This window comes from Manacus candei, unplaced genomic scaffold, assembly GCF_025592945.1.
Source record: "Manacus candei isolate 608988 ecotype Guabito, Panama unplaced genomic scaffold, ASM2559294v1 h1tg000011l, whole genome shotgun sequence".
Classification (NCBI taxonomy): Eukaryota; Metazoa; Chordata; class Aves; order Passeriformes; family Pipridae; genus Manacus; species Manacus candei.
Window position 1 is genome coordinate 2,349,630 of NW_026138059.1, and position 23,353 is coordinate 2,372,982.

General features: G+C 37.3%; 1 protein-coding gene across 2 annotated transcripts in view; it reads left to right on the forward strand.

Annotated features, from left to right (window-relative positions):
• Nucleotides 1-23,353, forward strand: part of NBAS (NBAS subunit of NRZ tethering complex) — a 167,042-nt gene that overhangs the window by 135,066 nt on the left and 8,623 nt on the right. For both annotated transcript variants that reach the window (XM_051778244.1, XM_051778245.1), the window contains 3 exons: nucleotides 9,210-9,349; nucleotides 15,421-15,565; nucleotides 21,641-21,769. In XM_051778244.1, the coding sequence (XP_051634204.1) occupies nucleotides 9,210-9,349; nucleotides 15,421-15,565; nucleotides 21,641-21,769 (414 nt within the window). The remainder of the gene's footprint in view (nucleotides 1-9,209; nucleotides 9,350-15,420; nucleotides 15,566-21,640; nucleotides 21,770-23,353) is intronic.

The following is a 23,353-nucleotide window of genomic DNA, read 5'->3' on the forward strand; positions in this document are numbered from 1 at the left end:
TGTTCACTGGCTTTAGTTTCAGCAGGGCTTGACCTGTGGGATTATGTTCATCCCTTTACTATCTGCATGCAGCAAGCTTGCATATGTGGTCAGCACTCATAATAGTTTTTAATATATGAAGTCCAGCTTTGGGGAACGTGCAAGAAAGCCTGATCACAGAGCTCTCTCTTCTTTGGCGTGTAAGGCACGGCCAGTGAATGCTGAGCTTGTTCATGCGAAACCTTTGACTCAAATTTTCATTTTTTTATGGATTGTTCCCAGTTTGTAGTTTTGATAGCAGATACTTCCTTCTGACCTGTCAGACTGTTTCTTCCAGCGTAGGACAGAGCAGCCCATGTTCTCTTTCTGAGTTTGGAACTTGGACTGTGCTCCACCATAAATTTCAGTCTCCTTGTTGGTCTTAAACTCAAATGGAGGAGAGATATGAGGCCTTTCTGTCACTATCTAAGGTTATATTCCACCTAGTAATGGAAACCAACAAAAGAATCATAGACTATCCTGAGTTGGGAGGGACCCACAAGGATCATTGAGTCCAACTCGTGGCCCTGGACAGGACACTCCAAGAGTCACACGATGTCCCTGAGAGCATTGTCCAAACAATTCTTGAACTCTGTCAGGCTTGGTGCTGACCACTTCCCTGGGGAACCTGGGTGCCAAACCACCCTCTGGGTGAAAAACCTTTTCCTTATATCCAACCTGAGCCTCCCCTGACACAGTACTTTCAATGTGGTGGGGTTTTTAATTTTTTTTTTGTTGATTTTGGTTTGTTGTTTTTTAAGTGGACATTCCTTATAAAGCTGTTAGCTTTTCATTAACTGGGAGAAATCCTTAAACATAGCTTCAAAAACGCTTGTTTCAAGCAAGGGAATTTAATCTGCAGCACTGGTCCAGGCTACAAACTATAGTAGTTTTTTTCATTAAACAAGAACTAAATCCTGTTATTATCCAGGAGTATTTGTGAGGCCAGTAGAACAGTTTTTTAAAAGTTGCCATCTCTCAGCTGTGACTTACTAACACACAAGTTTCCATTTACCAAAATCCAAAATGGATTAAAAGTAGGATTATCCACATGTGCACTTGGGCAGATGGAGAAAGTAAGATGAAAACATCTTATTTAAAGCTGTCAGGTTCCTCTGCCACGAGGGGAGTATATTTGGAACACATTTTTGAGAAAGTAAAACTCATATTTGCTAAAGGAAAGATGGACTTCACAAATGACACATTGGCAGATAAATATTTTCTTACAGACAGGAAATATTTTCTTGTGCACAGGAAGTCTTGGCATTTGCCAGGTTTACAGTTTAGTTGTATGTATGTGCACTTCAAATTGCACTTATACAACAGTAGTGTGAGTAAGCTCATACTTTTATAATCTAAGCCACAGGTTTCTGTGGGTTTTGTCAAAAGTAAAAGTTCTTATCAGCTTTTCAAAAATGGCCTTCTGAAAATAGGAAGTGCAGTAGTGAGATTGAATGCTCAGTAAGGAAGCAGATTATGTCAGTGCTTCATCATAGTCATTGGGCAATATTCATTTTAATAGGAAATCTGTTGAATTTAATTCTGAAACAAAGGGAGTATTTAAAGTAAGTAAAACATAATGCTGTATAAATGCATTCTTTGAACTATATTTCTTAATTGCCTTTAACTCTGTACATGGCAGTACAGTGCTATGACATAGAGTGAAAGGTATAATATCACAGTATCTTTTAAACTTCAAAACTTTGATAAATACTATGGCGAGTATGTTAAGGTGATACTAAATTTGAGGGAAGTCTGTAAAATATATCTTTGACAACCAACTTCTGCTTGACCTCATTGTCTCCTATTCAGCTGCCTTGTGAGAGTACACATTTCACATACAGAAAATTATAAGCTTACTTGCGTCCCTGTGTTCTCACAGGGAAGCTCTATATAACAAAATATTGTGTGTCCAGTGTCTTTTCATAATGTAAATTTTAATATATGTGTGAGTATATAAGAGTGTCAGTCCTCATTGAGATCAAGGTCCAGTTCAGCCCTGTATTCTGTGTCCAACAGTGACCAAAAAAACCAGATGGAGAAAGAAGAGTAGGAAAAGGAAAAACATATATGAAACTTACTCCAATATTACCCTTATCTGTGAGTAGTCAGAGTGGGTTAATTAGGAATAACTGTGTAGGTAAGCTGTAAATTCAGATGTTATTGTGGCAAGATTAAATAAATTCAATCTAGATAAAATCAAATAAAGATTTACTGTTTGGCTGGCAGGTGGGAATAATTTACCAGAAAGGCACCAAACTCATTTACACTTTAAACTTATTTTCTTAAATAAAATGCCTAAGTCTGTTAGGAAGTATTGTAGCTTAAACCAAAGGTCCGATTTTAGTGCAAAATTATTGGATAAAATTGTGCACAGAGTTATGTAGATGATCAAAATAGATTGCAATAATGGCTTCCTCCAGTGCTAAAACCTTTTGAACTTTGAAGAATGAGACTATAAATATAGCAAGGAAAAAGCAGTAAGGATAAAGGGTAGTAGTTCCCCAATTCTCTGTCTCTGTCTCTCTGACTTCCAGTTTATGTCTCACAAAACAGAATTGTTCACTGATTTTTAACCTCATCTTTCTGACCTAATATGAGGTCTCTTACTAACCTGCCTTTAACCAGATATCTCAAACTATGCCCAAGCTTACAGCTCTGCTCTCATGGTTGCTCTTGATTTCCTCCCTTCCCATGTGCCCATACACTGGCAGATGGGTGGCTGAATAACACGGTGCTTTGTTCTTCCGAACTTGTTACTACTCTCCCCAGCCTGACCCTGTATGTCTTTGAGGATTTTCCCCTCAATCACAATTTACAGGTTTTCTTTTAAAAGAAACCCTGGTTTAGAAATGATGGGAAGCTGGTACTGTGTTGGGGAGTGCAGAACTTGTGGTTTTGCCTTTAAAAAGGGTTTACTGTTCAAATGCTGTGGCATTTGAAGGTATTGAATAAGATGTTTTAATACGTGCTTGTGGTTTTACTTTGTTTCACAAGTATATGATGTGTCTTACATCAAGACTAATAGGATATCTAGTATTTTGAAACAATTTGAAGAGAGTGAAATAAATAATAGCCTCTAAAAACTCCTAATCTTTTATTTGCAGAGTCAGTAGCTATGCAGTTTCAGGAACAGTTGTACAGTGTTGCAGATTTGGATTTTTTTAGGGGTAATATTTGACATATGTGTTCATAATTAACTTTAAAATATCTATTTAACTTAATTTGTAATTTTTTTTGTCCTTTGTAACAAGCTTTTAACTTTGCAGCCTTGTACTAGAGGTAGGTTTCAGTTAATTATGCTTGTACAGAATTTCAGTAGCCACACAGATACCAACAGAATGGGGAATGATAGAATCCAGGATGACCTGCAGAGTGGGAAGATGACTTTCTTCAGTGACCAACCCTGACTGGCCTGTTGTGTAGAAAGTGATTTACCTAATTAGATTGTAAACTCCTTCAGGCGAGACTGCTGTATTTTGGTGCCATGAACAGCACACCAAGATGGCAATTACAGAAATTCTATCATGTTGCTACCAATCCTTTCAGTCATTGTTTATAAACCATGTTAAGCCCTGTCTAATGAGTGGAAGCAAGTTTTAGCATCAGTGTTCCCTGTCTTGAATCTGAATAAAATCTTTCATGTCACATCTGCCTATTATTTTGAAATGCAGCATAGATGAATTCTCTAGCACTACATCTTGGGCAGAGGGGAGGGTGGGGAGATAAATAAAAACAGTGCATTTTACAGGGGAGTTCTGACAAATTGTAAGTGTATTGTAGCAATAAGGGACTACTCAAATGCCTGCTTAGTGTTTCTATTTTCATTACCATATTAATTCAAATTTATACTGCAGTGACGAACAGGAACACATTTTGAAATATTTACATTTACCATCTGGTGGGTGGTAATAAAATGAATTTTATAATCATGTAAATCAGTAAGTTTTTAGTTGCCTTTCTTTGAAACTGCAAATTTCTCTGCCTTTAGTACAGGGAGTTCGGTTTTAAGCATGGATGTGGCTTTTCTTGGTAAACAAGCAATTATGATGAAGGAAAATATTTTCCTTATTTCTACAGCTTGATTCTTAATTTATAAACATCCTTATCATTTATTTCCCTTGTAGTGAGCAAAATCTGTGGATGAAAACTGTGACTCTGTCAAGCCAACAGAGAGTAAAAATGGAATTTGCAGAATAGATATCATTGGGCAGAGTGGGGTGGAGGTCTGCCTGTGTTAGTTTTTCTGCTCATTATTCTCATATGTAAATAGGCAGCATTTTGTATTTTGATGAAGAGGATTGGATTGGCTGGATATTTCTATTGGCATTTCCATTTTTCAAAAATCACTCTCATCAGCCAATTTAGTCAGCACAAGATTCTCAGATTATATAGCTTTAGCAATAAAGCATTTATAACTCTATCAGATGTATCTGCCCCTTAGGAGGGGAGAACAATTGTTAGTGGATACCTAAATGGCGGAATTTAGATACAGCAACATTCTACTGTTGTTGTAAATAGTGATTTTAAAGTAACTTAAATCTCAGCAGTGAGATAATGTGCCAAACTAAAGTACTGATCCTGCAGACTGCTGTGCTGAACCTTGTCTTTATCAGTCGTGTGTGATGTCCACAGTTTTAACCTTTTCATTCTTCAAGTTTAGCATCTTAAGTTTTTATAAAACATTAGGTTTCTAGAAGCTACAGAACAAACTTGAGAGGCTACTTTTAATATTTGGACTCCTTTATGCATGCCATATGTGATGATATAAAGCAATAAAGAATCTGTGGAACAAGATGATGAGTCAAAACTTCATGCTTTGAAACTTGATAAAGTATGTTGAGTGGTTTCAGCATTTTTGTCATCTAATAGGATGTGTTGATGTGATGAAAGAGCCTTATAATAATAAGACTTATATTAAGTCTTTGAAAGATTTGATCATGAAGCAGAACAGTTGCTTTTATTTGACCAGGGATTGTAAGTGCTTTAAGTCTTTATTTCAACACTGGATATAAAGAGCATGCATTCCAAGTTTACTTGGGATGGCTGAAGTCAGATGATAAAGGGTATGTTTGTGCTCAGATAATGTACTGTTGCAGACATTACAGGTATCTCAAGCAACTGCCAGATTCCTCATTTTATTTATACTGTAGCAGTAAAAGCACCCATGCCATACATATCACATATTTTTTGTATAAACCCAAATGTTTTAAAAAGCTTCTGGGAATCTTATCTGAGGTAACTTCCTACTAGCAAAGTTATATCAGAACTGAGATATTTTTACCAATTGTTTGATAAATAGCTGGACTTCAGCAGTAAATTTTTCTTCAAGAGTGCTAGTTTTCCTGAGACTTGCGAGTCAGAGCAGTTCAAGACTGTCCCTGTAAGACAGTGACAGGTGACTGAACACGTGCTATGACAAGGCTCTGCTGTTGGTAAGCAGACCATAACTACTTGAGAGAAGATAGCTGTTTGATGGCTAAAATCATGTAATTCAATGAAGTGTATCGTGTGGCTGTGCTCAAGGACACCCAAAGTACGCTATTTTGGATAACAAAAATAATCCGACTCTTCAGGCATGTTGCAGCTGTTACAGGCCATAGCTGCAATCTGCATTCCCATTTGAAATGTTGTTTGTTTTCTGTCTTGGTCACTATTTGGGAATGGTGGCCTGATTTTTGGAGTCAGAACTCCTTTATGGGCAATCCTAACAGCTGCTACCTAGTAACGAGAAACTGGGAAAAGATGTAAAGTTCTCAGGATAACATAGGATTAAGAGGGGTTTGCACTGTTTCAGACCACTGATAGTATCAAATGCAGTTGTAAGCTGCACTTAGTGTTGTTTGTGTAGCCTGTATTTTGCTTTGTGAATTTCCTGTATGTTTTTTTAAAGGAAGATTAACATATGCAGATGTTTGCATATTCTTGATTCTGAACATGTGTAGTCCCTCGATAATGAAATTGCGTATTTTAACAGTTTAACATAAGGTTTGGGCTTTACTTAATTTGTGTTTTGCTTTATAATCTATCATGAGTATAATTTCTACAATTAATTCCCCTAATTGACTTTCCCATTGTGGTAAATATTTGTGCAGCCTTTTAATGAGAAGCATGAAGCCAGATGTGTTCTGCTGCCAAAGAGACTGCCTGAAACTGCAGAAAATCAAGTCAGAATTGAGCAAATCTGTTGTTAAAACTGAAAGTCCTTGCTTTCCTTTTCCTTGCTTTTGTTGTTGTTTGTTTTGTTTTGTTTTGTTTTGTTTTGTTTTTCCTTTTTTTGTTGTTTTTCATATTTCCTTGGGTTCATCTGAAGTTCAAGTCTGACTATGGGCGTCGTTATTCTGTTTAGTGACAGATTTTCTTTACAGGCACTTGTGTTATCAGGGCTCTGAGCAGTTAATGGCAGGTTATCTTTGCATGGTTAACCTTTGAGTGGTTTAGGCAGACGTTTTTGGGTTTTGTTAAAAAAAAGGAAGGGGGAGCTGAGTTATATTATCTCATTACGCTGTGTTGCAACATTCAGAGTCATCTGAATAGATCATCCAAAATCACTACAAAGGGAGTGTTCAATTAAAAGTGGATTTTTTTGCACTGTTATTACACTATAACAGGCTTGACTAACCTCAGCAACTCATCTCAGCTAGCTTTCACCTTTGTTAAGATGGAATTTCTACCTTTTTACACAGCGTACTCTCTGCTGTGAGAGGTGGCTGCTTCCTCAGCATGCTCTCCCTCAGCCTCAGAAAGTGAAGACAATGCAGAAGAAAACTTATGCTCTGTGTGTGTGTTATATATGTATATATATATATGTGTGTATATATATATATACATACATACACATATCTGTGTATAATAAATATAAATTAAAACCTCATTCCAATGTGCTACTTCAAGGTATTGCTTTCTTCTAGCAAGGAACTGTCGCTTTCTAATCTCATCTGTTTCACAGTAAATGTAAATGACATGCATTTAAAATGCAATATAAAAAGTGAATTTTCACTAGTCTTCTTAAAGACTACAAATCATTAACTTTGTAGAAAGTTCACTTTATTTTTATTACTCATAGTGGGAAACGTAGGTGGATTGAAAAAAGGCCCCGTAGAAAGAAATACTGCAGAAATTCACTATGTTTGAGAACAGAAAGTTAATTCTTCTGATTTACTTTGATTGAATTGATGTGTGCTGTGTCAGGAGCAATCACGTTGCAAGGATCCTACTGTCCAAAACTCAAAATTATAGTGTTAAGTTAGTTAACCTTGTAAAAAAAGTAAACCCAAGTCTGTAAAGATGCATTAGGCAGAATTATTGGAATTCAGTTCATGTTGAATAGGATGTCTGATCTGCTCTCCACTACTAATGGGGGACCTTCTGTGACAGCTTTTCTCTTCTATTAATATTGTCTGTACCATTTCTTGCCATTTTTATGGCTATCATTAGAGAGATCTTAACATTTCTTCTGTGTTTTGAAGTTACATGCTGTCTGTGCAAATATACCAAAATGTACTCAGTGGACCATCCAGAATGCTTCTTGGTTTAAATATTTAAACAGCTAGTTGTCTGAAGAAGGAGTTTGAGGACAGATAAGCAATCTGAGAGCTTCTGTTGTCCAACTAGTGATTATTTTGCTAAGATGCTAAATATTTTTGAACCTTAGATGTTAGCATGTCTTATGCCTCTTTTACCATTTCTTGTTTTTCTCCTTTCTCTTTTCAGCCTTGTAATTTAAATATTGACTATTATAATATTTTATATTAACAAGTATAGATGGAATTTAGGGATATTACAAGTGGATAACTGATGCCTGCTATGTGACATTTGCAGTACAAAAAAGTATTTCAAGTGGACATATCTCAGAAATGTTTCTGCACTATCTAAATTGTTTTAGTATATGGTGCTTTCAGATATACTCTGGAGACAGAAGCAAACAGTTTTTCAACACTAAATATTTTAAAGTCATGGATTATATAGGCAACTCGATAAATGCATCAGTAATGTTTGTTTTCCAACCTCTTTTGAAAATTTACTCTTGATGTATTAGAGCCACTTTGAAAAGATTGGAATGCAGTCTTTAATCTTTCAGAGTAGATGTAGAACTAAGGAAGACTTTGTCCATGTTTGATGTCTTAGAACTACTTGGGCTGAAACAGAAAAGTTAACATTTAATGCTGTGTGTCTTCACCAGAATTATAAGATGAAACTGAAGTGTTTGATATTCTGGAACTTTTTGAACTTTGGAAGAAAAGTTCAGTGTTAGAATGTGTTAATAATGCAGAGAAAGCTACCCTGTTATTGTAACAAATTATTTCTGAACTCCAAAAACTTTTGTATGTGAGGTAGATAGCGAGTTTCTGTTCCATTTGTGAAAGACCTCCTAGTGTGATAGCCAAACTTTTAAACAGAAACTACTTCTCATTTAGTAGCAACCTTCCTTCAACAGTGCGACCTTTTACTTGGAACTTTTTTACCATGCAAACTGCAGGCAGTAATTATCTGTAAAAGAACCTGTCATCAACTGACGTGAATTCAAGTCCTGGCAGAAACTGCAGGTTTTCAACAGAGATGGACACTTTTCCCAAGATAAAGTTGTCTGGGAGCTGCCTGATGAAATGTGGGGTTTTGTTTTTCTCAGGTTCAAATACCTATGCAGAGAAATACTGCATTACTTGTTAGCAAATGTTCTTTGCTGGGTAAAGTAATTTGGAATCATCTTTCAAGGCTCTTTCATAGGTGAGAAAAGATGAGATGCTGCAAATTCAGGAAAAACTATTGAATTTTCATGCATGACTGAGAGCAATATATATTAGGGGAGCACAAACATACTCATTCTTTAAAAATATGTGTGTGTGTGTGTCTATACATTGTGAAAGAAATTTAAGGCATTTTTGGTTGTTTGAAGAACACAGAGATAAAATCCTGTGAACTAATCAATGAATGTACTTATGTGAAGTTACACCGTTCTAGGAATGTCCACCTAAGTCATTCTCCATCATTTGTGCTCTCCTGTTTTATTTGCATGTAACTGAAAATGAGAAGGAAGAAAATGGGTTTCTGGGAAAATGATGTTGACTGTGTTCCTGCATTGTTTTGGAACAGCGATGTCCTTCACAGATAGTTTGTTGATTGCTTTTAAGTCATTGATTTCTGGCAAGAAATATATCAGGTGGTTTTTAATTTTTTTTTGTCCCCTTCAGGTAGAGATGACAGATATCGAAAATGAAGAAAAAAGGTATGATCTCTTCCTGGGACTTCTGGAGTCTAGTCAGAGTCTGTCTGAGTTTCACCACTTGGTTTTACTACTTCAAGCTTGGCCACCAATGGACAGGAGCAACGGGTGAGCATTTCTTCAAACAGTCATGTAACAAAAGAGTTCAAAGTCTTCTTGCTTGATGTCATGTAGTTTTCAGTCAAATAATTGAAACATAGCTCAGAGTATGACCTTTGGAAGGGGCCATTCTGAGAAGAATAAATGGTTTATTTAAAGCAGAATTGAATCTCAAATCAGTTTCTTGTTAAACCTATATATGCAGATGTAATCTGTATTGTGGCAGAGACAGAAAAACTTTTTATTGCCTGAACTTTTGCACAGGAGAGTGTTCTGTCTGCTTAAATTTCAGATTACGTATTTTACTCTTGTTTTTAGCACTGTGAACAAAATTTATAAAAAAGAATAGAAAGTTCTGACTGTTTTTTCCATTCAAAGTTATACTTTGCAGAAAAGCCTTTGAAAGCTCATGTGCAAGTAATCTGCAGGGGGTCTGTGAGGATAATAATACCAAGCAATGGCTCTTCTCTCTTCTAGATCCACTGCCTATTATTTCTGTCTCTGAGTGAGGTATCCAAAAGAATATATACAAGGAAAGGCATATCCTAGCTCAACAATTTAAAATTAAAGTAATTATTTAAGACTTCAGAATTGTACTCATCAGAGTAGGTATTAACTGAAAGTGTTAATTTTGGAACATCTTGACTATGTTATTTTTTTACCAGTTCTTTGGGTTTTTTCTGTGACTTTCTGAACGCATTTAAAGGTAAAAAATTTAGGAGTTGTATTCTATAACTGATAATCACTTCTAAGATATAAAGATTCATATAAACTTATGAGATAAACGTCACATATCTCTCAAAGAGAGCAATACCATTATTAAATTTTTTGGACCAAAAGCAATGTGCCATGTCTGACAGTGCTTAGGTTAGAGTCCTTAAATGATGTTTACTTAGGATTACTGTAGAGTATGCATTACAACCTGTTTTAACTTGAGGACTGCATTCCCTAAAGTGGAAGTGTTTATGTGCATTGATTTGTCAGAAAAGTTGAGGCTTATCTTTTTGTGAAAAGTAACTTTTCAGTGCATGTGTAGAAAACTGGTGGATTACAAAATAATCTGTAGGGATTATTTACCTTCAAACCTGGATAAGCATTAACCTAAATTCTTTAGTGACAGTTTTAAAAAACAAAAATTGTCTTCAATGCACAAGTACAAGGCCTGTTACATCTCATCTCACTCATGGCTGGGCTTCACAAACGAAGATTTGGGAAGGGCTCTACCCACTTTTGTTGCAGGCACATTGGTGGCTAAAAAGGCCAATACGAGACAGGCATGTCCGGTTGCAAAAGGCACAGCAGAAAGACTCCTTAGGTGGTATATTCTGCAAGGCACAATTCTTTCTGCGTTGTCTTTTCTCCTCAAGGGTGATCCTGTGTGGTTTCTCAAAAGCATCCACAGTGTTATAGATGGTGTGTCTCCAGGCCTCCCGATTGGAGGCCAGAGTAGACCAGTTATGGTGATCAATATGGCCAAGGCTGAGATGTTGTTTCAGGGAGTCCTTGTATCTTCTCTTTGGGGCTCCTCTCATGCAGCAGCCGGTGGCAAGTTCACCATAAAGCAAGATCTTAGGGAGGTGGTGGTCCTTCATCCTTGAGACGTGCCCTGCCCAACGCAGCTGTGTTCTCAGCAACATGGCCTCAATAAATGTGACTGCTGCTTGTTCTAGAACAGATGTATTGGTCACATAATCTGACCAGTGGACGTTTAGGATTGTACGGAGACAGCGTTGATGGAAGTGTTCTAGGACTCACAAGTGGTGGTGGTAGATGACCCATGATTCAGCTCCATATAAGAGAGTAGACAGCACAATGGCTCTGTAAACACTGGTCTTTGTACTTTTCTTCAGGTGTTTATTTTGCCAAACTCTTTTATGAAGCTTTCTGAAGGCACTGCATGCCTTTGCTAACCTGTTGTCTCTCTCTCCGTCAATCTTACCATCCAAGGAGATGAGGCTACCTAGGTAATTAAACTGCTGGACTGATTTGAGCTCTGATTCACTAATGGTGATATGGGGATGAAGGAAAACTTCCTGAGGTGCTGGTTGATGGAGAACTTCTGTCTTCTTTAAGCTGACTTCCAGCCCAAAGAGCTCAGCAGCATCTGCAAAGCAGGATGTTAAATGCTGCAGAGCTGCTTCTGTGTGGGCAACAAGGGCGGCGTCATCAGCATAAAACAGCTCCTGGACAAGATGATTTAAGGTCTTAGTGTTGAATGGGCTTCTATCAGTATGGTATCGGATGTAGATACCGTCCTGATCATCGAGGTCTGCTGTGACCCTTTGGAGCATCATGCTGAAAAAGATTGTGAATAGGGTAGGAGCGAGAACGCAGCCTTGTTTCACACCATTCTTAATTAAAAAGAGCTCAGAAAGTGTGTTGCCATATCTGAGTTGACCGTGCTGATCCTCATGGAGTGAGATGATCATTTTAAGGAACTTGGGGGGACAACCTATTCGTTCCAAAATCTGCCACAGACCTTTTTTGCTCACAGTATCAAAAGCCTTGGTGAGGTCGACAAAGGTTAATAGAGACCTTTGTTCTGTTCCCTACTCTTCTCTTGCAGTCGTCTGAGAACAAATACCATGTCTGTGGTACTCCTGTTGGCTCTGAAACCACATTGGCTTTCAGGTAGAATTCCTTCTGCTATAGCAGGTATTAGTCTGTTCAAAAGTATTCTTGCCAGGATTTTGCCAACAATGGAGAGCAATACCATGTAATACCATGGTAATTTGAGCAATCTGATTTAGTACCTTTCTTCTTATACAAAATGATGATGACTGCATCACGAAGTCTGATGGTAGTTCGCCGAGTTCCCAACAGCGCACCACAAACTCATGAAATTTAGCATGGAGTGCAAGGCCCCCATGTTTCCAGACTTCAGGTGAAATTCCATCAACCCCAGCTACCTTGCTGATTTTCACCTGCTATATGGCCTTGAGGGTTTCTCCTAAAGTGGGGGCAGTATCCAATTCGTATTTCACCGGTTGTTGTGTGATGGACTGAATTGCTGAGTCTTGGTCTACACGGTTGGTGCTGAAGAGAGTCTGAAAGTGTTCAGACCATCGGTTCAGAATGGAGGTTTTATCTGTTAGAAGGCCTGTTACATAGTATGTCACAAATTCATGTTCCAGCTTTCATTTGAAGTTTTGGGTTTGATTTTAATTAAAAATTGGATGTCTCACAGTGTGTGTAGCCATCAAACCTTTTACACCTAAAAACCAACAAAACTTATAGAACAAAAGGTCAAGTGAAATACTGCTGCAGTTAGCAAAATTATTTTTCCTTAGGTTTACATTCTATAAAGTCTCAAAAGGAAAGAAAGGTAAAAGAACTGAAGTTTGAGAGTTTTTTTAGTAGGCTTTTAATTTTGTAACCTCTGTATTAAAAAGTCCATGTTTTTTAACATTTTTGAGTTCTTAATTTTTAAAACATTCCAGCTACACTAATGCTTATTATGGCAAGAGATTCTCTTCATGTAGTAATATGCAATGTTTACTGTGAGAAAACAAAGAGGTAGCTTGGTTGCTTCAATCAATACTCACAGCTGTATACTTTTTAAAATTTTATTTTCATACCCTTGTTATGCATGCATGCTTTTCCACCCAGATGTCTCATATTCAGATGTCATTTTAAACATTTCATGAAGGTATTTTTAAAAAAAATTATTGACAGTACCTGAAGCTCTGCAAGTACCTTTGGAACTTGATGCCTACATTCAAAAGGCATTTTTTATATTTATAATAAATATTGATAAGGTGTTTTGGAGCTGAAAAAAAACCAGCTTTTTGTTAATGGGAAAAAAAAATTAATGTGTTTCTACTGTGCTTTTGAAATAATTACCTTTTTCATGTTGAGAAGTAACTTTTTTTGACCACATTGAACTAAAGTAAAATTCAGGAGAGAAGAAAACTGAATTCTACCTGTAGATGTCAAAGTTTTGGTAACTGAATTTTAATTTCACTTAGAGATAGCAAATAGCAGATATTTGTTAATAGATCACAGAAGCAGTTGAAATAGTTATAAGGAATTGTGATGAGAACAGCTTTATATGTGTAAACTGTATATCTGATACTTAAATAAATTTGCATATGGCAAGCCTTGATGGCCTTGCCATCTTTCTGTTTTTTCTGTGTTTTGTGGTGGGATTTTTGTTTCCTTTTTTGAATGGTAAATTCTTACAGATTTTCTTAAGGTACTCTGGGAGCAGCAGCTACAGAAGTGGAAATTCATGACTCTCTGTGCTTCTAAGCAAGAAATGGATGACATAGCAGGAGCAATCCATTTAACCAGTGGCAAAGATGGAGTTGCAGGGGTTTTTTTTCCTTCTCCTGACCTTACTGAGGATTCAGAAATTAAGTGCATCATGTTCTGTTTGTTGAATATGCTGGCATCTTTGAGTTCGACCCATGAGGTTGAAAGGAGGGGAGAGGGAGAGGGAGAGGAAAGGAGGAGCTCTGCTGTTCCCAGCCAGACTTGTGGGAGCTCTGTGCTCAGTGACTGTGAATGATGAAAAGGCTCAATTAAACTGTCGGAAGAAAGACAACGACTTCTATTTAATTTGCATTCAGTTGCCCACTCCTGTCATCTCTGTCTGGCTTTCATGGTGGGCTGTAATGTCAGCTTCATGTTCAGCTGATTTTACTTGTTGTTTATGTGTACTTGCAAAAACGGGCGATGAACAGGAGAGAGCGTTCATATATGAAATAGTAGATACTGGTGGTTGTCCTCTCCATCCTCTCCAGAGCTGTCAGAGTCCTCATATATGTCAATCCCTCTGACTCTCTTAACAGACTCCATTTACAATGACATTAATGTGTTGCTTTAACAATTGCTACTAAATAATAGTTTGAAAAGCAGCACTTTGACAGCATTTTACTGCTCATTGTCACGTGTGCTAGATGGATATCTTAATTTACAAATGTAACACAATATGGCGAATTTTAGTCTTGATGCCATTTTTTTTTTCTTCACGCTAAATAAAAAGTTTCCCATGTCTTTGGGGTGCTGATTACTGGCCAGAGAGATTGATGGGGTGATTTTTAAAACAGCTTTTGTTCCTTCCTAAGTTTATGCACAGATAAACATAGTATTTGTGTTACTGTGGCTTAATATAATCATGATTTAGTCTGTCATTATGCCTGATTTTAGCCCATTGTAGGTGGGAATTGAAATGCACTAACTTAATTTACATTAGAAAAATGACAGTGCAGATGTGCTCCAATGTTACACTTTGTGCTATCACGTAAAAGTGGTCGGCTACCCATTTCCGTCAGTACATCCAGTCCTAGCCAGGACACTTATTTCTAAGAAAAGTATCCAGCCATCTCCATGATCTGTCAGATAGAGGCTATAGGCCAAGAAATGTTGCAGCAACAAAACTTTACAGTAAACATTACCTTTGTCATCCTCATGATAAAATTTACTCATATCTACTGTCTGCTATCTGTTTAAGTCTGACTGTATAATGGTGACATACTATGAAGTTATGTGTGGGATTACAAGAATTTTTTAAATATGTAAAACAAATATGTCTGCATCCATATCTACTAGCAGAGAAGTTCAGAAGCACGTAATTTCACTTTCCTACCCTGTTTGGATGGGCTATGGAAAAAGTTTATTTTTGTTTGTACTTGTTGGACCTGAAAATTAAAATGTGAATCTGGCAATATTTTCTCCACTCAGAAGCAAGAGACAGATACTTGAGAGACAGAAGCTGTTAAAATGTGATCAAAACAAACAAAATTAGGAGTACTGGATTCCTGTCACCCCTCCCTTGATACCATTCTGCTTGGTAAATCAGCTGGTATAAAGCCGGGAGAAGTGGTTCCTATGCTATTCCAATTTGATCAGTCTTTATCTGTAATTCCTCAGGGATTGTAACAGTATGTCATAATTCCAAGTATTTTAATCTTCTGTGTTTGAAAGAGTGCTGGCATAATGGACAGTAACTTGTCTCAAAACTTTCATTTTTCTTTCATGAGGTTGCAATTTTAAGTCACACGCACACAAGGAACAACTTACAGAAAGTGGTGTATGTGTATTTACATTCTGTATACATGTCTTTTTTTACTGGGCAGATCGTGCACAGATGATAATCCCTGGGTGAAACTGGGAACTGTTATGCTGCAGAGATGCCCACCTGAGGAAAAGGAGAACACAGGAAATGAAATTTTGAAAATTTGCCGTTCTTTGTATGAGACAAAGCACATGCTCCCTGTCAAGGTAAGTTTTTACTTTGGTTGTCATGCATATGGATCCTATTTCAAGGTCCCAGCTACAATAAAGATGTTGCCATACTGGATCAAGTCCAGTGGAGAGCTAACAGAGAGGTTGAGAACTGGGTTCATTCTGTCTTGACAAGAGATGACTAAGAGAGATCATATCTTTATCTTTAAATATGTGGATGAGGAAACAAGTAGAGGAGTTAAGAGTCAGTCTCTTCTCAGAGATGCTCAGTGATAGGACAAGAGGCAATAGGGACAAGTCATCAAAAACTCTGATTACATCCAAGGAATGGTTAGAAGAGTCATAGAGTAAATGCTGTGTAATAACTATGATAATCTATCTTCCCTAAGTATGTATACATACGTCAGTGAAAACATCTCTTAAGTATAAAATTATTGAAATTATTGAAGTGCTTTGTATGTAAACACTGTATATTAATGAAGACAGACTGGAGAAATACTTAATGAATGTCATACAATTTCAGAGTACTTGTGCATATTTTTAGTAGCCTGATTAATCCCTTATAATCGTCTTCACACAATCACTATCTGTTGTAAAAAACAGCTGATGTTAGGAAGAGAAGCAGAATAGAAACAACATTCTATTTAAAATACAGACAGGTGAGTGTGTGGTTTGCTTTTTTTTTTAATAGTCCAACACACTGGTTTGAGTCAAGTTCAAAAATCTGTGTAAAACAAGATTCCAGAAGGTGGCAGTAAACTGAAATGATTAGTACATTTATTAATTTATTCATCCCACTAAAACACTTTGGTGGAAGGCAGGTCTCTCTATCCCTGGGACTGGTGTAATTATATGTAGTTTTTCTTTATAAGGTGTTGAAATGGTGCAATATATCGCATAAACTCACAATCTTATTGTGCATAAGAGTAGCTAAACTTTGTCAAAGTTGAATGTTCTGCCTCAGCTCAGTGATTCAGGGAGATAAATCCTGAGTCTCACTGTCATACATCAGTCAGTTCACCATAGGTTCTGATCAAGAATGGGTCATGATTTGCATTTCTCTTAATCAAGTAAAGTTTTCCTTGATCTCCATGACAAGTCACTGTTTACACACAGTTTTGGTATTGGTAGACAGCTTTAGTTGGAGGGGCCTTCCTGTTTTAATGGTACAGGATGTTGGAAGAACCCACAGTGTAGCTGTGAATATACAGGTACAGATATGAGGACATTCTGGTCCTCAAGCATAAAACAGCTTTACTGATGTAAAATACATTTTTTATGAGTGGAATGCTGTGCAGCAACAGGAGTTGCACTAAAATGTAATTGTACAGTTACTTACAAACACAAGCTATATTGCTGTAAGTATCTACTTGGGAAGAGCAGGAATGACATGCATAAATTCAAGTAATTTATTTGTATGCAAGGCTGCAGTACTTATGTGCACAAATTACAGTTGCAATTGTGTGGCTGAATAAGATGAAAATCTGATCACTGACAATTAACCTGTTTAGATGACTTCACATTTCAGTAAATACACTGGTTAAGAAGACAAATCTGGAATGATGAAATTCTAAAAACTGAGATCAATTTATTATCATGAATAACATTTGCCATTCTGAAGTTCAAAGGTTGTTACTGGAAACATGTAACTTCAAGGTTTTTGTCCATCTCCTGCTGGTTTATCTAGTTTTTTAAGCCATATTATTTTTTTATGTCTTTTGGATAGTTGCATAGCTTTAATCTTTGTATTTTGTGTGTGTATTTGGTTTGTGGAAGTTTTTTGGGGGGTTTTGTTTGGGGTTTTTTTGTTTTTTAATTGGCATTATTCAGTGGATAGATATTACCATTCCTCTCAGTGGAAATAAGCATTGTTTTATTAGCCCGGAAGACGTGTTTGGACTGTCCAATATCTGCTCTGCTTGATTAATCTCTTTAGAAAGAGACAAATCCTTCTGCCACTGGTAGTTGTTAAAGTGTGACTCCTGAATGTCTCATGTTCTTCTATCAGCCTAAGGGTCATGTGCCAGTTAACATGAACACCTACAAAGGAGAATGTATCTAGTCCCTTATCTGTAATCACCCTGCGGTCCTAGTGGCTATGAGATGCTTATATCCTAGAATAATATAGCAGCCAGCTGGTCGCCTTTTTTTTCTATTTTTGTAGCTAGTTTTATTGGGATTTATATCTGAATTTACATTGTATGGTTTTGTTCATCATTTCGATCAGTTGTCTCTGATCATTTTTTTCTGATAGTGTTGAATTTAAAAGCTGCCATTCAGTCTGCTTTTAGCCTCTCCAGAGATAATACTGTTTGTATTCATTACCCAGCCCTTCAAGCCATCTGTGAAAATACTGAATAATAACTGGACCCAGAGCAGACTCCTATGAAATATGGTTTATATGCCTCACTGATGTCACAGTGAACCATTGATAGCTGCATAACTAGGCAGAAGACAAAAGTTATCTTACAGAAGTTTCAACTAAGTTATGATAATCCAGGTTTTGAATTGGGCCTTCCCTTGACCCTCTCACAGGGAGCATCAAACCCCCTCTAAGCACAGCCTTTCATGGCAGGCAGCAGACACTTGAATACTTTTGGGTGCTTAACAAGCACAGAACAAGAACAGAAAGCCACTTGTGCTGCTCTGAGAAGTCTGTGGGTGGTGACTTGTTGTCTGGGGTAGGAATTTCAATTCCTGTCCAAAGCAGCTGTGCAGTCATTTGTGGCAGTGATACAATGAGATAGTTACACTATTCGGACAGTCTTCAGTGACTGGCAAGTTGTCCAGTCTCTTCCTGTGGAAAAAAGGAGTGGAGACCAATCCAAGGATTTGCAGGTTGGACAACACTATCCTACACCTTATTTCTCTGGTGCAGAGGACAACAAGTGTTTCATGTGACATTTTCGAAGTCTTGCTGAGCTCAGATTTCATAAGGAAAACAGAGGCAGTGCAGTTTTTCCTCAGAGGAGATACCAAGTGAGGAAGAATGGATAAGAAGTACCCTTCTCCATAAACTGCTAGCAAAATTGACATTAAAATAAAACACCTTGTTAATATAAATGCATTATAAGAGGACACTGAAAAATGAAGGGCAACAGACAGAACCTGCAAAAAGTAGTGCATGGATGAAAATACCTCAGAAGTGAAAGACTGGGGAAGTGCAGTGTATTATCTTACCAGAGATTGAGGGGTGTTTGATTGTATTCTGCAGATATTTCTAGATAGAACATGAGCTAATAAAAATCTCTCTTGATTTACAAAGAAAGATATAACAAAAAACAATTCAGTTTATGTAATTTCAAAATTTAGCATAAGGCTAAATATCTTGAAAGAAAGCAAAGTTAATTATTGGAATGTGTATTTCACCTTCAAAAGAGATGATGGCTTCCCTATACTTGGGCACGGTAGGTAAGATTGAGTATGTCTGCTAGTCATGCTACCATCAGGGAGAAAGTTATTCAAGGTGTCTGTCCAGTTTTGAAAGGTTTTCAGACAAAAAGAGTTATCAAGCATGGTAAAATTGCTGGTTTACTCAGGTTGTGTATCTTACAACTCTTATAATTTATTTTTCTAAGTTGCATTTATTGCTGTGGATACACATTTTCAAGAAAAGGAGACATGTAGAGTGAATCTCTAGCTTTGCATTCAGTAAATTTGCTGGAATGGCTGGTGTGCTGCTCAAAAGAAATACAATGGAATATGAAATTATCAGAAGTTTGATAAGCATATGAATGATCAGACAAAGTTTAGTGTATTTGTTTAATCGTCTTATTCCTTGATCCTGTGTCATATCCTTCCCAACAATCATGACACTCTCTTCCCAACTCTCATGACACTACATTGAGAGGAGCTGTCGACTCCCTCAAGGGCCGAGAGGCCCTACTGAGAGACCGCAATAAATAGAGAGATGGGCAATCACCAACCATCTGAACTTTAACAAGGGCAAGTGCCGGATTCTGCGCCTGGGATTGGGTACCCCTGGTTGTGTGTATAGACTGGGGAACAAGAAGCTGGAAAGCAGTGCTGTGGAAAGGGACCTGGGAGTCCTGGTTGATGGCAAGTTGAATGTGAGTCAGCAGTGCCCTGGCAGCCAGGAAGGCCAACCTTGTCCTGGGGGGCATCAGGCAAAGCATCGCCAGCCGCTCGAGGGAGGGGATTGTCCTGCTCTGCTCTACACTGGTGCGGCCTCACCTTGAGTCCTGTGAGCAGTTTTGGTCACCCCAGTATAAGAAAGACATTAAGCAATTAGAGTGTCCAAAGGAGGGCCAGGAGGATGGTGAAGGGTCTGGAGGGGAAGCCTTATGCGGAGTGGCTGAGGTCGCTTGGTCTGTTCAGCCTGGAGAAGAGACTGAGGGGAGACCTCATTGTGGTCTTCAACATCCTCATGAGGGGCAGGTACTGATCTCTTCACTCTCGTGACCAGTGACAGGACTGAAGAAAATGGCATGAAGCTGAGTCAGGGGAAGTTTAGGTTGGATATTAGAAAAAAGGTACTTCACCCAGAGGGTGGTTGGGCACTGGAACAGGCTCTTCAGGAAAGTGGTCACAGCACCAAGCCTGTCTGAGTTCAAGAAGCCTTTGGACAGTGGTCTCAGACATGATGTGATTTGTGGGGATGTCCTGTGCAGGGCCAGGACTTGGACTTGATGATCCTGATGGGTCCCTTCCAATTCAGCATGTTCTATGATTCTAAGCATCAACAATCAGTAGCAGTACTGAATACAAGTTTGAAGGAACAAGTCTGAGTAAGAGAACAAGCTTTGCCTTAGTGACTCAGAGCTCAGTGTGTTGGAATATATCCTTCTAGGCTGTGTTTTTCGAAGGGGTAAATTTAGAAAAGCCTGAGCAGAAAGAGAGAGTTCCGTGTCCCAAGTAAGGCCAGGTGTGTCTGCAGTATATTATGGTTGGAGCATTTAACATATCATCTTCAAATAATTTTTAGGCTTTTAAGCTCACAGCTATTGAAACCGTGCTGCTACAAATGTAGATCATCTTGGTCATGAAGTTGTTACAGTTGTCATTAAACTGTAAAAGATGTAAAAAATACGTGACTTGCATTCTCTCAGCTTAATGTTTAGTTGACAAGTTCCTTTGACAATTGCTCTCAAAATGCTGGAGTGAAACAGCATCTCTAAGAGATAGGTACCATTTTCAAGGTAACTGTAATACAATATCTAGAGTCCTTAGTGTAAATTGCCTTTGAATATGGGGCATCTCTGATGGACCTCATTGGGAAATGGTTGTGACAAGCAGCCTGAATTCTCAGAAATGACAAAAAGGGAAGAGGAAGGGAAGGAGAAGTTATAATTTGATTTATAATGTAATTTGTTCATTGAACTACTTTTTGATGTATAAATGAATAAATCACTGTACTATTGAGGGGAAAAAAAGCCAATCTACAAGTTACATGTAGAATGTTTTGTTTGTTTGTTTTAACTAAAAACCAGCATAAAGATTTGGAAAGGCAGAGTTGATTTGTTGGGGGTTTTTTGTTTTTATTTTTGAAGATATTTCTCTGGCCAGTTTCTTCTTGAAAAAGATGTGGTGCTAAATTTAATCTATATTATATAATACAAGAAACTAGATGAATGATGGAAAGTTAATTTGCTAAACTTTATTTGTGTATAAAATATCATACAGAATTTGGAGACCTTTTGCTACAGAACTTTATGATGTTGAGCTCTGCTATGTACTGTTACTTCCTCTTTATTTTGTTCTACTTTTATGATTGCATAATTGAGTTACAAAAATGTCACAGGTGTCTTTTAAAGTTTCTTTCTGTGCTTTGCAACATTTCAGTAACTATATATATATTAGTCCCACAGAGAGCTGTGATTGTTCTGTTATTTTTTCAGTAAAACTGCGGTTTCTAATGGTGATTCAGTACCTGCCTTGTCTTAATCTAACAAATGGTGCACTTTAACCTTGTATTCCACATTTTTTAAATTTGTCCTTTCAAGTTTCCAAAGAGCTATTTCCGACAGGGAAGTCATTCGTTGTGGAAGTTTGGTTTTCATTTTACATTTGACATAAAATTTTCGTAAATTTTAGTGTGAATGATTATGTTAGTATCTCCAGAGATCGCACTGAGTTTTCTTTTATTTTCAGTGTATAAAAGAATTATGTTTGCTGCTGCTTAACCAGTCCCTCCTGCTGCCATCCCTGAAACTGCTGGTAGAAAGCAAAGACCAAGATCTTCATGCTGTGGCACTGGAGCAGATAACAGCTATTGCTAAGGTATGAACAATTGAATGAACCACCTTTCAGAGTCTAAGCTAATAAATTACCTCTTTTATCTTTATGTAGTGAGCAAAGACTACTAGACACTTACCATTATTTAGATTTTCCACAGGTATTGTGTCCACAGTGAACAGTAACATTGGGCTAGTAAGATCTTTTATAGATGCTTGAGGTGATTAAACCTCATAGGACTTCATTTAAATTACCTATTTTAAGTCATTGTGGTGGAACAGAAACTATTCTGCTATATAAAGTAGATTGTTACCTCTGTGTTCATATTATCACACTTTGGGTTTTTTTAAGTGATAATAGTATGTCAGGTGACTTTGTTTCTGACAAGGTTGGCAGTCTGTTTATGTACACGTGGAGACCTGTTATGTCACTGGTTTTGTACTGATGGTATGCTAGGGGACTTTCATGCAATTATAAATAGGTTTTATTCGATACTGTAGCAAAGTTACAGTCTCAGACCTTTTTATGAAGGAGAATGGCTTTCCTGTCTGACTGAATTAACTGCACTGATAATTTCCAGAATTATAATATTTAGGTGGGAAAACCTCATCTCTAGTACTTCCAAATTCTGCACCATATCTTAGGGAGCTCTTGGTTGTGTATTACAGTACAAAATAGTAATTGATGTTATATTTCCCATGTGATACTTCAAAATGAAACTACCATATGGAAACAGTTTTAAAAATAAGCATCCCCCAAAAGCAAAAGCTTTAAAAATGCAATTTTTAGAAATTCAGATTGAAATTATAACTGCTCTAGTTATATTGATTGCCATGAATTTTTCAGATTCCTTAGTTGCAATAAACTGAAAATCCTACTTTTGCACCTCTATTCCCTATGAAGGATATTCTAGATCCCAGGATTCTCCCTTAAGTGCTGTGCCTGTGCTTGTTATGCTGCACATTGTATTCCAGAAGCTTTCTCTTTTTGCATCCGTTGGATAGTTTGAGAAATGATCTGTCATCTTTCCAGGACTGGTGAAGACTGGTCAGAAAAGCAGTGGATCTGGAAGCATAGGCTCCATCTCAGATGCCGCTAATTTTTCCTTCAAAAGGACTTAGTTTTCAACTTTTTTCATGTGTTTTTATGAACATTTGAAACAGTAGCATGAAAGGTAGCAGGACATATTATATGTAACACACATCGGCTTGTATCAAAATTCCATACCATCGCTAGCAGCCAGTTTGAATTTGAAGTGTTTGTTAGTTGAGTTTGGTATTTAAGCAAAGAACCACCATGAAGGTGTTCCTGTTCCCTTTTTTTATACAAATAAACCACAAATTTTCTGACTTTTTCACAAAACATAATATTATGAATATTAACCACCAAAACAATAGTACACTGGTAGTTTTCTTTTACCACTTGCTATTTTAGATTTTATGTCTGCAAAGCAAGGCTTTTTTGTAACTGCTTTTAAACAAGATGATCTCACTGAAAAGCAAGCGTGGATCTGATATATGCATGCACTTTCTTATCTCTGTTCTTGTTAACCTTTTAAAATTGACTTTTTGTTGGCAGATGAAAGCTGCTGTATAAGCAACTAACTCCGAAGCTTGTCACCAGGAATTT